The sequence below is a fragment of the Phalacrocorax aristotelis genome, chromosome 5 (genome assembly GCF_949628215.1).
Source record: "Phalacrocorax aristotelis chromosome 5, bGulAri2.1, whole genome shotgun sequence".
NCBI lineage: Eukaryota > Metazoa > Chordata > Aves > Suliformes > Phalacrocoracidae > Phalacrocorax > Phalacrocorax aristotelis.
In genome coordinates this window covers 45,278,306-45,294,781 of record NC_134280.1, presented here as the reverse complement: position 1 = coordinate 45,294,781, position 16,476 = coordinate 45,278,306, and the positions used below count along the sequence as shown (strand labels likewise).

The following is a 16,476-nucleotide window of genomic DNA, read 5'->3' as shown; positions in this document are numbered from 1 at the left end:
CTACTTCCCCACTCAATTTGGTGTCATCAGCAAATTTCATCAGGCTACATTTGCCTTCCTCCAGTCCTCTGGGACATCCCCCGTTCTCCATGACTTCTCAAAGATTATGGAGAGTGGCCTTGCAATGACGTCAGCCAGCTCTCTCAACACCCTCGGGTGGATGGCGTCAGGGCCCATTGATTTGTAGGGGTCAAGCTCCTGTAAGAATTCATGCACTAACTCTTCCTTCACTGATGGTGGGTCGGTGTTTGGATCAACCAGCAATTTCATTCCCAAAGCCTGGAACCCGACAGTGCTGGTAAAGACAGAGGTGAAGAAGGTGTTGAGGACTTCTGCCTTTTCTGCATCATTGGTGATTGATTCTCCTATTCTAACAGTGGGCCTATGTTTTCCTTCTTTTTCTGCTTGTGGTTGACATGTCTGAAGAAACCTTTCTTGATGTTTTTGACATCTATGGCCAGTTTAAATTCAAGCTGGGCTTTTGCTTTTCTAACTGCATCTCTGCACACTCTGGCAATGCCCTTGTAGCTCTCGACAGATAATTCTCCACTTCTCCATCTCTGGTATGCTTCCCTTTTGGATTTCAGTAGAGCCAGGAGGTCATGGTTGAGCCATGGGGGCCTCTTGCTCTGCTTACTTCCTTTTCCTTTGTAGGGGATAAATTGGCTTTGTGCTTCCAATAGAGAGTTCTTGAAGAATTCCCAGCACTCACTAGCTCCTTTGTCTTCCATGGAAGCTTCCCATTGAATCCCTCCCAACTGAGCCCTGAATGAACTGAAGTTTGCTCTTCTAAAATCAAGAACCCTTGTCTTAGAGCTGACCTTCAGCACACTCAGCAGGATCCCGAACTCCACAATATTGTGGTCACTGCAGCCAAGGCTATGACTAACCGAGATATTACAAAGCAGGCTTTCTCGGTTTGTGAATAGCAAGTCCAGCAGTGCCTCCTTCCTGGTCGGCACATCTAACATTTTTATCAGGAAACAGTCCTCTATACATTCCAGGAACTTGGTGGATGACATGCGAGCTGCCGTATTGTTCTTCCAGCAGATGTCTGGGTAGTTGAAGTCACCCATCAGGACCAGGCTCTGTTGGCCAGAAGCTTGCTTTAGTGCCCCAAATATCGCTTCGTCAGCTTCGCCATCATGGTTAGGAGGTCGATAGCAGATACCCACTGTGAGGTCCTGTTTGCTGCTGACCCCTTTGACTTCAACCCCGAGGCATTTGATAGAGCAGTCACAGTCTCCATAGTTGACTTTGATACATTCAAGGTTTTCCTTAATGTAGAGTGCAACTCCTCAACCTCTTCTACCCTGCCTGTCTCTACGAAAGAGCCTATAACTGTCCATTGTGATCCCCCAGTCATCTGAGTTGTCCCACCATGTTTCAGTTACTCCTATGATGTCATACCCTTCTGAGTGGGCACGGAGCTCCAGTTCCTCCTGTTTGTTACCTAGACTGCGTGCATTTGTATACATACACTTCAGGTGATTACTCTTCTGTTTCACATCTTGGGAGACAGCTAAGGAACCTTTTTCGCCACACTGCTTGGCCTGACTTACTCACCTGTTGGATGTGCTGGTATGAGCATTTCCATAATGGATCCCACCACCTAAGTCCTTCAGTTTAAAGCCTGCCTCACCAAGTTAGCCAGCCTACTGCTGAAGGTTCCCTTACCCCTTTTGGACAGGTGGATTCCATCCCTCCCTAGCCTGTTGTAGTCATTGAAGAATACCCCACTGTCACAAAAGCCAAACCCCTCACGGTAGCACCAGCCATGTAGCCAGGAGTTGATATACATTATGCGCCTGTTTCTGGCTGCTCCCTTCCCTCAAACTGGCAAAATGGAGGTGAAGATAATTTGGGCACCAATATTTTTCACTTGCTCCCCCATGGCTTGCAAGTCTTCCTTGATTTTACCCAGGTTGTGGCTCTCAGTGTCGTTCATGCCTACATGAAATAGTAATAGCGGATAGTAGTTTGTTTTCCTGATGAGTCGTGGCACCCTCTTGGCCCCATCTTGAACCTTGGCTCCTAGAAGGCAGCATACCTCTCGTGGTTCCCTGTCAGGTCGGCAGATGGGTGCCTCAGTACCCTTCAACAGAGAGTCACCCACCATGAGCACTCGTCATTTCTTTTTACAATGTCCACTGTATGTTGCTGGTACAGTTTCCCCTTGCAGGGGACTTTGCAGAGTTTGCTCATGGGTATCCTCAGTTGTTAAGGCTTCATATCTGTTTCTAATTGTGATGGTGGAGGGGGAAGGCTGATGTGGAATCCTGCTTCTGTGAGTCACCAGGGTCCACAGTGCCTCATTCTCAGCGGCGTCTGCCACAGGAACATGATTCTGAAGCCACCTGTCTATCTCCGTCTCAGTTCCTCTAATACTGCACAGCCTCTTAACCGTTTCCTGCAGTTCAGCCACCTGACGTAACAGGTCATCAACTTATGCACACCTCGCGCAGGTACTTACCTTTTCATCAGGAGAAATGTTTGGGCATTTGCTGCAACCTGCTGCCTGTACTGATGTTTCCTTTCTTACCAGATTCGTCTCAGTGGATGCATCAGACATCTCAGGGGCTTTCACTGTAGGAACAGTGGTTTTAGCTCTGAGGCAAGTGCCCACCATTTTGCCAGAGACCAAAGCACTTGCCTGAACTGTAGACCTACAAGCAGGCTGTGGCATCCCTCCTGCTCACCCTGCCTGAGCAAACTGCCACGCAAACTGCTGCGCCACACCCTTCTGACACGCCACAGCCTGTTTGTCCGTCCTGATCGCCTCGCTCCTGGTTGCTCATGCTCCCTAGGGGCCATTTAAATCTCCCACCATTGATTCTGGCAATGCCCCACGCCATGTCAGCTGCATGTCAGCCTTGCTCGCGACAGCTGCCGGCTCCTGATGGGTCCCTCTGCTCACTCTCGGTCTTCTAGGTTATGAGGAACCACCTTGCCTGCCCTGATCTAGCGCTGAGCCATGGGACTTGCCCTTGCCGCTGACTGGTACCTCCAGCTCAGCCTTTGACTTGACGAAGAGGCAGTAGGGAGTGGGTCAAGTTGAAGAATGAAAGTTACAGAGAGGAAGGAGATAGACACCCCCTTCCCCCACCCCCAAAGGTGGTTGCTTAATACCATGTCTTTGACTGGAGGAGCCCACCCTGGTTCCCAAGTTCTGCTTTTGAGCTGTGTGAACAATTGTTCTCAAACCATGCCCTGGACACTCGCTTCAAGCAGTGACATTGCCAGGTATTTATATTCTGCAAGCCCAGAACCAGTGAAATATCCAGTGGTCCTGGGGACACATATTAATTTTAAGGCAGGAGGGGAACTCTCTATAAAATCAACATGTGTCTTGTACCCTCCAGATGGAGAATCACCAGTAGAAGATCTCTGCCCCTTACCTTCCAGGAGGGCCACATGCAGCTCGGCTTTTTGTTGATCATACACCAGGGAGTAGCGCAGCTCAGGGGCCTGGTTACAGCTGACTACCCTCTCGGGATTCAAGTGCTCTATGACACACACGTCCTTACTACACCTGGAACTGAAATAACCCCTTTAGCGAGCAGGACTTCACCTTCCAAGGAGAACAAAATCATGCTGCCTTGACTTGACTTTTCTAAATGTCTTACTATTCCTGCACCTTATATGCAGGAATATAATCTATGTTCTTTATTCCTCTACCACCTTATTTCCTTTTTGCTCTTTCTTGCACTTTCAGCTCTTTCTACAGCACTTGGGCAAACCACCTGCTCTCTACTACTTTGTGCTCTAAGATGGTTCACACATTTGCTATTTCACCTTGTGTCTAGGCCAAGGTGTCTAAACTACCCTCATTGCTTGTTATGTTGGTTTCAATTGTTTTTAATTCACATTGGTGAATTAAATCTTGTGTTCTTTGGAATGAGAACATGAGTCTGCTTTTGAGGTGCCATGCAACTCTGTGTTAGTTCAGACGTCTCTAGATGTCTTTTAATTTTAATAATTCAGTCTTTGTCATGCAGAAGACATCTATTTCCATAGTGCTTGACCAGGTTGAGATAATGAGCTTGAGAAGCTCAGCTTCTCCACATGTGATTTTGAAGTTGAATACATATTTTATACCGAAATAAAGCAAGTTACAAGGCTGAAAGGAAAGTCACAGTGTTTTGTCATCAAAAGCTGTTATCTGCAAGGTCAGTTCTGATTCATTCACACAGAAAACACAATAGCAGGACCAGCACATTTCCTCCTAAAAATCTCAGCCACAGTCCAGACCAGTTCAGTGTGCACCAAAAGGAGAAAGCAACAATTCTTACTTTATTTCAGCAACACTTGAGCTATGAAGTCAGGCACAGCAGGAAGTAAACTTGCTTTTGTCATTAGCAGTGCAGGGAGAATCTTACACCAACACACTTAAACAAAGCTTTAGCCTACATGCAGCCATCATCCTTCAGCCTCTCCACCCTATAATCTTCTCTCTGACACCTAAGGATGTGGCTCAGATGGTCTCTTCTTCCAATGCAGCTGCTTCCCATGGGACTTTCTTTTCCATTCTCAGAAGCCTCAGGGTGGAGGGGTAAATGTAGCAATCATCCTTCCAGAAGGAAAAAATATAAACTCAAGCAATTTAAAACAACTAAAAAGAGTTCTCTTAAAAAAAACAATGACAGATGGGATTGTGTCTCTGGCAAACCTTCAGGAAGGTTTTAAGGTGGTGACCATAAGAGTCAATCGTCCTGTTAAAAGATAGTTGTGAAGGTAAAAATCAGCATGGAAGCAACCCAGACATGCTGCCAGATGTATATAATTAACACTGCATTTTCTCTTAGGCTCCAGGAATCTTATGTTCCAGGCTTTGGCATGTTACCCTTTGGGCCGGCTGGAAAACAAGAATTCTGTTTGGCAAAAATGTCTAAGGTGTCAGCCTTTGGTTTCACCTCACATTACAACAAGCCAAGACCATCTCATCAAACTGGTGGAAAAGAAGCAGCAGAGAAAATAAGGTAGAAGCTTGAACCCCTGCTGTGGATGTCCCTGACAAGGACAGTTGCTGGACAGCTAGTATTTGCCCTGGAAGAGATACTCTGCCTGGTTTTGGCCAGATACTTCATCCATACTCCGGCAACTGCTTTCAGTAAAACTACACTAAATACATGTTTTCCTACAAATTGTCTGCTTTGAGAGAACCAGATTCTTCAATGCAAAAGATGTTTAGGTAAAAAAAATTTACAACCAGACACAACTACAGCTCTGTTATCTGAATGTCCTGATGAGCTCCATGATTATTTTCTATTAAACACATGCACTGAAAACAGAACTCACATTGTACATTGTAATGTTCGTGATAAGAGAGTGAAAAGCACCCCACATCTTCATTTTCAGATTTATTTCTCTAACTACAACCACATTATGCTCAGAAGTATTACAGATCTACACTCAGAAAAGCAACTGTTAGTCTGAAGACCAAATGCTCCTACCATTTTGAGGGAGAACAAAGAGCTCTTCGTTGATGTGCTGGTTTTGGCTGAGAAGGGGTTAATTCTCTTCACTGTGGGGGTCGGCTAACTTTCCAGCTTCCCGCGTTCTGCCGCGTGGCGGGGGGGGGGCTGGGAGGGGCAGGGCCGTGGTGGGGGCGGCTGACCCCGACTGGCCAATGGCAGGTTCATTCCATACCATGTGACACCATGACCAATATATTGAGGGGGGGCAGTGGCAGCGCAGAGGCGGCGCGGCGTCGGGTCGGTGGGCGGTGAGCGGCTGCAGCGCGTGCGGTTTGTTTCGGCGGTTCGTTCCCCCTCTCCCCTCCTTTCCCCCTCTCTCCTCCTTCCCCCCTCCCCCGGGGCTTTGCGCCTCTCATTGTTCTCCTTTACATTGCATTTCTACTGTTGTTTCTTTTAATTTTAATTATTAAACTGTTCTTATCCCAAACCATGAGTGTTACCCTTCTGATTCTCTCCCCCATCTACCGGTGGGGGAGTGAGCGAGTGACTGTGTGGGGCTCAGCTGCCGGCTAAACCACGACAGTCATTTTGGCGCCCAACGTGGGGCTCAAGGGTTGGAGATAACAACAGCTGCTGGTCACAGCACCATGTTGTCCTTTTTGCAATTGGTGTTAAAAATTGGTGTTAGTTTGTTGAGTCTGCTGTGTTCTGCTGTGATTAGTAATGTTTTGCCTACGAGATTTGTTACGCAACCAACGGTTTTCAGCTTTATCTGGTATTTGGGGTTTTTGCCGAAACCGTTACTGTACTTCGGATACCACCTTGTTGAGGCAATTAGCAATTATACCTCCTCCTCTGAGAGATTTTATATGGAGGAAATACAGAATAATACCTTTGCAACTTTGTTCTATGATGTCTGTGCCTTTGTTACAACAACGTTTTTGTATCTTGAACATCCTTGGGTGGTTAAGGTGCACTTATTGTTAGTTTTTGGGCATGTTGTTTTGGTTTTGACTAAGCAACTTAAGAATATCACCCAGAAATCTGCCCCGAGGCTTGATAGTTACGAGTGGCAGGGCATGTGGGATAGCATGGGCAAATACCTAGGGCAGTGGGCACCACCAGTGTTTTGGAGTTTCACCCCCGAACAAGTGCAGAATCCTAAAAAACTAGTAGAATAATTGGAGAAAGTATGTTGTTACGCTGGGAACTCCAGAGAGACACAGATAACTGCAACATGCTGGGGTCTGGCCCATGCATACCGAGCCCTGCTCAACAGTATTCAGTGCCCCCAGGGGGAAGAGAATTTCTCTGGATTGAAATGCAAAGTGACTGCCACTGTAGACAATCCAGCCCTGACAACAGGCACTGCAGCCACTCAAACCCCCACAAAAAGTATCGGAGCTAGCTCAGAAAATAAACCCGTACCAGTATCAGTTGCCCCCATACACAAGACGAAATACTGGAAGCGGACATCAACTCGTTTAGAATGGGATGATGAAGAACCAGGGCCATCGCGGGGAGAGGAGGGAGAAGTCATAAATGAAATAGAGACCACCCGATCCCTGTCCTTAAGCGAGTTGCGAGATATGAGAAAAGATGTCAGCTGTTGTTCAGGTGAGCACATTGCCACCTGGCTGCTCCGATGCTGGGATAATGGGGCCAGTAGCCTGGAACCAGAGGGAAAAGAAGCCAAACAATTAGGAGCCCTTTCTGGGGAAGGGGGCGTTGACAAAGCAATTGGAAAAAAACCACAAGACCTCAGCCTCTGGAGGCGACTCCTGTCTGGAGTGAAGGAAAGGTATCCCTTTAAAGAAGATGTTACATATCGCCCAGGAAAATGGACAACTATGGAGAAAGGCATCCAGTATCTAAGGGAATTAGCTGTGCTTGAGGTGATTTATGGTGACCTGGACGATCAACGGTCATCCAAAGATCCAGATGAAGCCGAGTGCACACGACCCATGTGGCGGAAGTTGTACGGAGTGCACCATCTTCGCATGCAAACTCATTGGCAGTGATGTCCTGGAAAGATGACGAGACACCAACGGTGGCAGAGGTGATAGATAGACTCCGGGATTACGACACAAATCTCTCTTCCTCACTAGTCTCTGCTGTGGAGAAACTATCCCAAGAGGTCCAGCAACTCAGAGAAGATCTGTCTTACTCCCCACCTCGACAGAGCAGTGTCTCAGCTGTTAGGAATAAGCGTCCTTTGGCTCAAAGAAGGGGATACACACCACAGGCCACCCTATGGTTCTACCTGCGTGACCACGGAGAGGACATGATGAGGTGGGATGGCAAGCCTACTTCGACCCTACAGGCACGAGTACGTGAACTGCAAGGAAGAACAGTCACTCAGGGAGGCTCTTCCAGGAAAGCTGCTGCTCCAGTTTCCAGCGAGCAAGTCCCCAGACAGAGGAGTAGAAGCGCAGATTTTATTCTAAGTGCAATAGAGGGACTCCTGATTCACATTTACAGGAAGTGAGTGCCATGATCAGGACTAGAGGGTCCCTGCCTCCAGCCAGGTGGAGGAAACGGATAACCAGGCTTACTGGACTGTGTGAATTAAATGGCCTGGCACATCCGACCCACAGGAGTATAAAACTTTAGTGGACATTGGTGCACAGTACACCCTAATGCCATCAAACTATATAGGGGAAGAACCCATCAGTATTCCTAGAGTGACAGGGGGATCCCAAGAGCTAACTGTATTGGAGGCCGAAGTGAGCCTAACTGGCAATGAGTGGCAGAAGCACCCCGTTGTGACTGGCCCAGAGGATCTGTGCATCCTTGGCAGAGACTACCTCAGGAGAGGGTATTTCAAGGACCCAAAAGGTTACAAGTGGGCTTTTGGTGTAGCTGCCTTGGAGACAGAGGAAATTAAACAGCTGTCTACCTTGCCCAGTCTCTCAAAGGACCCTTCTGTTGTGGGGCTGCTGAAGGTCAAAGAACAACAGGTGCCAATTGCCAACACAGCAGTGCACCAGCAGCAATATCGCATCAATCGAGACTCTCTGATCCCCATCCATAAACTCCATCACCAACTGAGGAGCCAAGGAGTCCTCAGGAAGACCCGCTCACCCTTTAACAGTCCCATATGGCCAGTGCAGAAGTCTAATGGAGAGTGGAGACTAACAGTAGACTATTATGGCCTGAATGAACTCACTCCACCGTTGAGTGCTGCTGTGCCAGACATGCTAGAACTTCAATACGAACTGGAGTCAAAGGCAGCCAAGTGGTATGCCACAATTGATATCGCTAATGCATTCTTCTCAATCACTCTGGCAGCAGAGTGCAGGACACAGTTTGCTTTTACTTGGAGGGGCATCCAGTACACCTGGAATCGACTGCCCCACGGGTGGAAACACAGTCCTACCATTTGCCATGGACTGATTCAGACTGTACTGGAACAGGGAGAAGCTCCAGAACACCTTCAATACATATGTGACATCATTGTGTGGGGCAATACAGAAGAAGAAGTTTTTGAGAAAGGAGAGAAAATAGTCCAAATCCTTCTGAAAGCTGGTTTTGCCATAAAACAAAGTAAGGTGAAGGGACCTGCACGAGAAATCCAGTTCTTAGGAATCAAATGGCAAGATGGACATAATCAGATCCCCATGGATGTGATCAACAAAAGAAGAGCCATGTCTCCACCAACTAGCAAAAAGGAAACACAAGCTTTCTTGGGTGTTGTGGGTTTTTGGAGAATCCATATTCCAAATTACAGTCTGATCGTAAGCCCTCTCTTTCAAGTGACCTGGAAAAAGAATGATTTCAAATGGGGCCCTGAGCAACGACAAGCCTTTGAACAGATTAAACGAGAAATAGTCCATGCAGTAGCCCTTGGGCCAGTCTGGGCAGGACAAGATGTAAAAAATGTGCTCTACACTGCAGCCGGGGAGAATGGCCCTACCTGGAGCCTCTGGCAGAAAGCACATGGGGAGACCCGTGGTCGACCCCTAGGGTTTTGGAGTCGGAGATACAGAAAGTCCGAAGCCCGCTATACTCCAACTGAAAAAGAGATATTGGCAGCATATGAAGGGGTTCAAGCTGCTTCAGAAGTGGTTGGTACTGAAGCGCAGTTGCTCCTGGCACCCCGACTGCCAGTGCTGGGCTGGATGTTCAAAGGAAACGTGTCCTCTACACACCATGCAACTGATGCTACATGGAGTAAATGGGTTGCACTGATTACCCAGCGGGCTCGAGTAGGAAACCCCAGTCGCCCAGAAACCTTGGAAGTGATTATGGACTGGCCAGAAGGCAAAGATTTTGGAATATCACCAGAGGAGGAGGTGACACGTGCTGAAGAAGCCCCACTGTATAACAAACTGTCAGAAGATGAGAAGCAATATGCCCTGTTCACTGATGGGTCCTGCCGCCTTGTGGGAAAGCACCGGAGATGGAAGGCTGCTGTATGGAGTCCTACACGACAAGTAGCAGAAACTGCTGAAGGAGAAGGTGAATCAAGCCAGTTTGCAGAGGTAAAGGCCATCCCGCTGGCCTTAGACATCGCTGAACGGGAAAAGTGGCCAGTGCTCTATCTCTATACTGACTCCTGGATGGTGACAAATGCCCTGTGGGGCTGGCTGCAGCAATGGAAGCAAAGCAACTGGCAGCGCAGAGGCAAACCCATCTGGGCTGCCACATTGTGGCAAGATATTGCTGCCCGGGTAGAGAAACTGGTTGTAAAGGTACATCATGTGGATGCTCATGTCCCCAAGGGTCGGGCCACTGAAGAACATCGGAACAACCAGCGGGTAGATCAGGCTGCCAAGATTGAAGTGGCTGAGGTGGATCTGGACTGGCAGCATAAGGGTGAACTATTTCTCACTCAGTGGGCCCATGACACCTCAGGCCATCAAGGGAGAGATGCAACATACAGGTGGGCTCGTGATCGAGGGGTGGACTTGACCATGGATATTATTGCACAGGTTATCTACGAATGTGAAACGTGCGCTGCAATCAAGCAAGCGAAGCGGGTAAAGCCTCTGTGGTATGGGGGACGATGGCTGAAATATAAATATGGGGACGCCTGGCAAATCGACTATATCACACTCCCACAGACCCGCCAAGGCAAGCGCCATGTGCTTACAATGGTAGAAACAATGACTGGCTGGCTGGAAACATATCCTGTCCCCCACGCCACTGCCCGGAACACTATCCTGGGTCTTGAGAAACAAGTCCTGTGGCGACATGGCACCCCAGAGAGAATTGAGTCAGACAACAGGACTCATTTCCAAAATAGCCTCATAGACACCTGGGCCAAAGAGCACAGCATTGAGTGGGCGTATCACATCCCCTATCACGCACCAGCCTCTGGGAAAATTGAACGGTACAATGGACTGCTAAAAACTGCACTGAGAGCAATGGGGGGTGGAACATTTAAACACTGGGATACACATTTAGCAAAAGCCACGCGGTTAGTCAACACGAGGGGATCTGCCAACCGAGCCGGCCCTGCCCAGTCAGAAATCCTACATACTGTGGAAGGGGATAGAGTCCCTGTAGTGCACACAAAAAGTATGCTGGGCAAAACAGTCTGGGTTCTTCCTGCCTCAAGCAAAGGCAAACCCATCTGTGGGATTGCTTTTGCTGGAGGACCTGGGTGCACTTGGTGGGTGATGCGGGAGGATGGAGAAATCCGATGTGTGCCTCAAGGGGATTTGATTTTGGGTGAAAACAGTCAATGAACTGAATGGCACAATGTGAACCGCTATGTAATACTGTGTGTTACCTCTGTGTTGTATCAACGATATCAGAGTACGAGCCTCCCAACCCATGGAAGATCAACTATGAAACAAGCCGTGCAGCAGTGATGGAACGATGACTGACTCGGTATGCAGCAACCCAACGCCACACACCATCTCTCCCACCCGGAAAGACTGATACAACAGATGGAGCCCAGAGTCATGGACTGGGTGAACTCAATGGACATTTTAATGGACATTTTACAGGGAAGGTCCATGAACTAAGGGAATGATGTCTGTGTATTATGTTAAAGGATGGGAAGGGGAGGGGTGGTGGTTGGTATGGTTGTATTGCATCATATGGGACCTGGGCATGGTGTAAATGGTATGGAATAAGGGGTGGAGAATGTGCTGGTTTTGGCTGAGAAGGGGTTAATTCTCTTCACTGTGGGGGTCGGCTAACTTTCCAGCTTCCCGCGTTCTGCCGCGTGGCGGGGGGGGGCTGGGAGGGGCAGGGCCATGGTGGGGGCGGCTGACCCCGACTGGCCAATGGCAGGTTCATTCCATACCATGTGACACCATGACCAATATATTGAGGGGGGGCAGTGGCAGCGCGGAGGCCGGCGCGGCGTCGGGTCGGTGGGCGGTGAGTGGCTGCGGCGCGTGCGGTTTGTTTCGGCGGTTCGTTCCCCCTCTCCCCTCTTTCCCCCTCTCTCCTCCTTCCCCCCTCCCCCGGGGCTTTGCGCCTCTCATTGTTCTCCTTTACATTGCATTTCTACTGTTGTTTCTTTTAATTTTAATTATTAAACTGTTCTTATCCCAACCCACGAGCGTTACCCTTCTGATTCTCTCCCCCATCTACCGGTGGGGGAGTGAGCGAGCGACTGTGTGGGGCTCAGCTGCCGGCTAAACCATGACAGTTGACTTGTATCTTCATCCTGTTCTCATCCAAACCATTAAGTTTTCCAGTTGCTGGTTCTTCTGTTGTTTTCAGGGAGTACTGCATGTAGTTAACAATTTCAGGTGAAGTTACTACTGGTTTGGGGCCATAAATATGGGGAAACTTCAGGTGTGCTCAAGGCTGGACTGGCTCAGCAGTTTTCTTAAAGTTGAACTGAAAATTAAAACCTTGTTTATTACTTTGCACTAATTAGACTAATTCTTCCAATTCTCTCAATGTTAAATGAGCTGAGACAAAGGGGAAAAAGATGGTGACTCTGGTCATTCTTACCATCATTGTTTCTTAGGTTCTAGAAACTGCTGCCTGAATGTCCAGAGATTTTCTTGTCAAAGCAAATACCCTTCTACTTGGTGTATGTCTTTTCAGATTTACTCCTCTGCAGATGTTTGGTTGCAAGAAAAAAAATGTTCTTATTGTTTGATTATTCCTCTATTCCTGTACCAGTTAATCCTTCTTTCATAAGACTGTGTTTTCTCTTAGCACAGAAATCAACCCTGAAGTTCCTTTTGCTATGATTGAAGCATGGTATTTTTTCACCCCAATGTTTGAAGTAAAATCCAAAACCAAGAGGCAGTAGCCACCCACAGATTTCAGACCATTTTACATGAGTACATAGTAAGCATTAGAAAGGCAAAGAAATGGATCAATCACTTGAAGCAAGTACAACTATGGAGTAATAAGACAGAGAACTGGGTGAACAAATGAGCCCTACAACAGCATACCAAGAGTATTGGGGGGGTGGGGGTGGTATTCAATGGTCATCTCAGCCTCCTGGACTATCTCTCAGCTCTGTGGACCGGAGCTCCACCTCAGGCACATATGGGCCTCAGGCACATATTTTCCCTTTATTATACCAGGATTGAAATTTGGATTTACGTCTGAGTTTGTTCTTAGCATTTCATTTCCCTGCTAAATCATGAACATGGCATGAGCAGAAGAACCTGAAAGGCAATGTAACACTCAGGCAGCCCAAGCAAAGGTTGTCATAAAGGCATTACTGTTCTCTCAAAACAGTGAAAAATATTTTAGTAGAATATAACAATCCTCTTTTCCTTATGCCCCAAGAAAGGATCCTGTCTACTCAAAACTGAAATGGTTCCTGATTCATTTATATTTGGGTTCATCAACGGGGAAGAACAAAAGCTGACTAGCAAATGACCCTGACCCTTGCAACATATTTTATTAATGTTTCCAAACACTAAAGACAAGAAACAGAAGTAAAACTGCCAGGTTTTGTTGATTATTGTGCAGTGGGCTTCTCTCCAACCCTACTGCCTGCCAACCTTTTCTATGTCAAGTTTAGATCAAGGGAGAGCCAGAAAATGTTTGTAATTGTAATTAAAGTTTTTCATTAGTCTCATTGTTTCCTATTAATAATGAATGCAGATGATGCCCTGAAGCACTTGTCTGTGTTGGGACTTTGTGGTCCCAGTTCACATGTCCTGAAGGAGCATATCTATTCCTCAAGAAATTGAGTTGAAGAAAGCAGCAGTCTTGAAGTTTAGCACTTTAGTCATACTCTGCTTATGGAGATCACAACACTAAGGTTATATGCACTTGGCAGTAGTAAAGAACTAATTAGGTCAGTCAGAGCTAATTAGGTCACCTTCTCAAGGCAGGCAGTGCATCAGTGTTTAGGAAGTCTACTAGGTAACAGAGCATTTTGTCTTGTCTAATTTTAAGTGTTCTGGAAGAGAAGTGGGTTGAGAAAGAAAGATGTCACTGTGTGCAGTCCTTATGTAGCTGAGTTTAGCTATTCTGTAAGTCATACGGTGCAAGTCTGTAAGTGAGATCCCTCTTTTAGCGATGTAAGCCTCATCAGTTCTAAAATACATAGGAAAATTGAAGTTACTCATCCAAATCTTAAACACAGTTTTCCATTCTTCTAAAATTAAAGCAGACCAACCAAGCAAAAAATGATAGGCCCCACTAGACAATTGAAAAAGCAGGTTGTTTTTGTTATGCAAAGGCATTACTTCTAACACACATATTGTGCCTGCCATACAGTCTCTGCTGTTCTTTCTCTACTGAAGCTGCTGTAAAATGCTGCTGTCTTAACCATTCACTGAACATCACACCAGAGCAGTATGCTTGCATTGCTGTGTGCTGCCAGCACATGAAGTACTTTGGGATCCTTTGGGATGAAAGACACCATACGAGTGTGAGGTATTGTTAATACAATCTTTTCTTCCACTTGCTAAAGCCAGATATGCAGTCAGGAAAGCCACCAACACACAGCAACCAAGAGCTCCACTGGGTCTAAATATTCCCCTTGTCTGTCTGCTCTGCAGAATTAAAGATGAGAGACATACGCAAGCACAGTGGGACTAGCCCACCCCCTCTTCCAACTTCACCTGCCTCTGTGTATTATTTTTGCTGCCAGCTCTGTTACCAAGTGCTATCTGCTAATCTAGTTACATAGCAGTGCCCTATGGAAGGTCTCTTTTCAAATCAGCAGCAGTATCTTAAATAAAAAGATGAGCAGAAGAGTCCAGATATTTCTGCATAAAGTACATGAAAGCAAAGAAACCAAAAGTAGCAAGGAGTCTGCAAGCGACCCTTCTGGGTCCCTGCCCAGCATCACTCAAACAATGCACCAGATTGTTGCCATTGCTGGATATGTTTAGGCATCTTCATTCTTCAGTCTTTGCTGAGACTTTGCAAATTTACAGCAGTTTTTAATTGTTTTAATTTTAATTTTAATTTTTTAATTTTAATTTAACAGTTTTTAATTGCTCTGTAGGTATATCTTTGTGTTCAAACTCTTCCTCCTCATGTATGCAGGGCATGTCCATGGGGAGCCTCTGTCTATAGCAAATACAAGCATCACTGTCATAGAAGACATGCCAAGTGAATAAAATGCAGTCTTGCTTCATCTTTCATCATCTCTATTTATCAGAATTAGTGGCCCTGACAGGCTTCAATAATTATGTCAAGCACTTACTAGGACATACAGTGTACTAATGTATCAGAAAAAAGTCCCAACAGGACAATTTATAAACATAGACACAGATGATAAAACTTCACAAGCTCAGAACTCAATATGATATTAATCCCTTCAAGGTATATAGACTAATTCTGAATCAGTGACAGCATAAGAGAATGCATGTTCCTGGCAAGAAAACTATTTTAATTGGAAAGAATTGTTAAACATGCCAAATATGAAAGCTAAGAACATTTTGCACTTTCTGTGACAGAATGGTCATTCAGCTGCTATAATTTGGCCAGATTTCCTTAAGAAAAATCAAAACCAGTAACATTAGAAACAATACTTCTAATTAGATAGTCCGCAATGGTAAAAGAACACCGTCACTCAGGTAACAGTGATAAACTGAGGGCAGGCTGAATAATTTGATGCCCTGTTGGTCAAATACTGGATTAAGTTATGGCAGAAGTTGATGAATGTAGCATTACTGTGAGGACCATAATCTAATAGCTGCTGGGTACTAGAGGCTTAACTGGATTTCACAGTGACTTAGTGCTTCTTTCAGTCATGCAAGCAGGATGACACCCCAGTGGACAACTTGCAGGACAGATTAACACTTTCCCAAAATGATTTTAAATGTCTGTATAAAAGAAAAAAAATCCAGTCCAAGGATGGAGTTAAGCAAATATTTGGGAAGTTTCTGAGTTAGAAGATTACAACAACAAAAAGTCTCTTGTAGAAAGAGACTGATGGTAAAGTTATCTGTGGGTGGTGTTGTTCCAGACAACAGCTAGAAAAAATGCTATGTAAAGTCATATGACTGTCAGTTACACATTTCTCATTCTTTTTAACAGTAAATCTGGAAAATCTCAGCTTTATTGTGTATCCTTATATACAGGAGTTGACAAATCCCCTGTATGGGTTAGAAAACACAAGGAAGGAGCCTGGAAAAGACAAGACAAAACTATCAAACAGTAGCGGGTGATTCATCCTAGGAAAATACAAACAGGTACTGGGAGGTATTCACCATACTCATGGATTATTACTCAGAATTAGCAGCAATCTCTTGAGAAGTCCTAAACTCAGTGCAGATATTCATCCACGGTCAGTGGAGCCATTCTCCCACCCCTCCAGGAACCAGAAGCACCGGTAATGTGATCCTGTGCATCTGCACCAGATCTTGCAACACAATTAGTAGACTTGGTCATCTTTCCTGAGAACAAACTGCAACAGTAGCATGAGGGTGCCAGGGCGCTTTTCTACTAAAAGCCTAAGAGTGGTAGCCAGAGAGGCACTGAATACGTAGTTGCAAACATTACAGAGAAGTTCAATTAGGACTCCTGCTACACCTTTAAGAATACAGAAATAATAGGCTCAGCTAATCAAAAGTCAAACAACTGCTATACAATGCATCACTGGCCTTTGGAACTCGCTGCTATGGCATAACATTTTGTTGAATGGCTAGATGAAAGTGAAAAGGAT

The 16,476-nt window shown here is 46.1% G+C and overlaps 1 protein-coding gene across 1 annotated transcript in view; it reads right to left on the bottom strand.

Annotated features, from left to right (window-relative positions):
* The window catches only part of SYT13 (synaptotagmin 13), a 34,938-nt gene that overhangs the window by 17,090 nt on the left and 1,372 nt on the right, over positions 1–16,476 (bottom strand). The window contains 3 exon segments of the mRNA XM_075094259.1: positions 3,399–3,526; positions 5,441–5,490; positions 12,033–12,221. Coding sequence (XP_074950360.1) covers positions 3,399–3,526; positions 5,441–5,490; positions 12,033–12,221 — 367 coding nt within the window.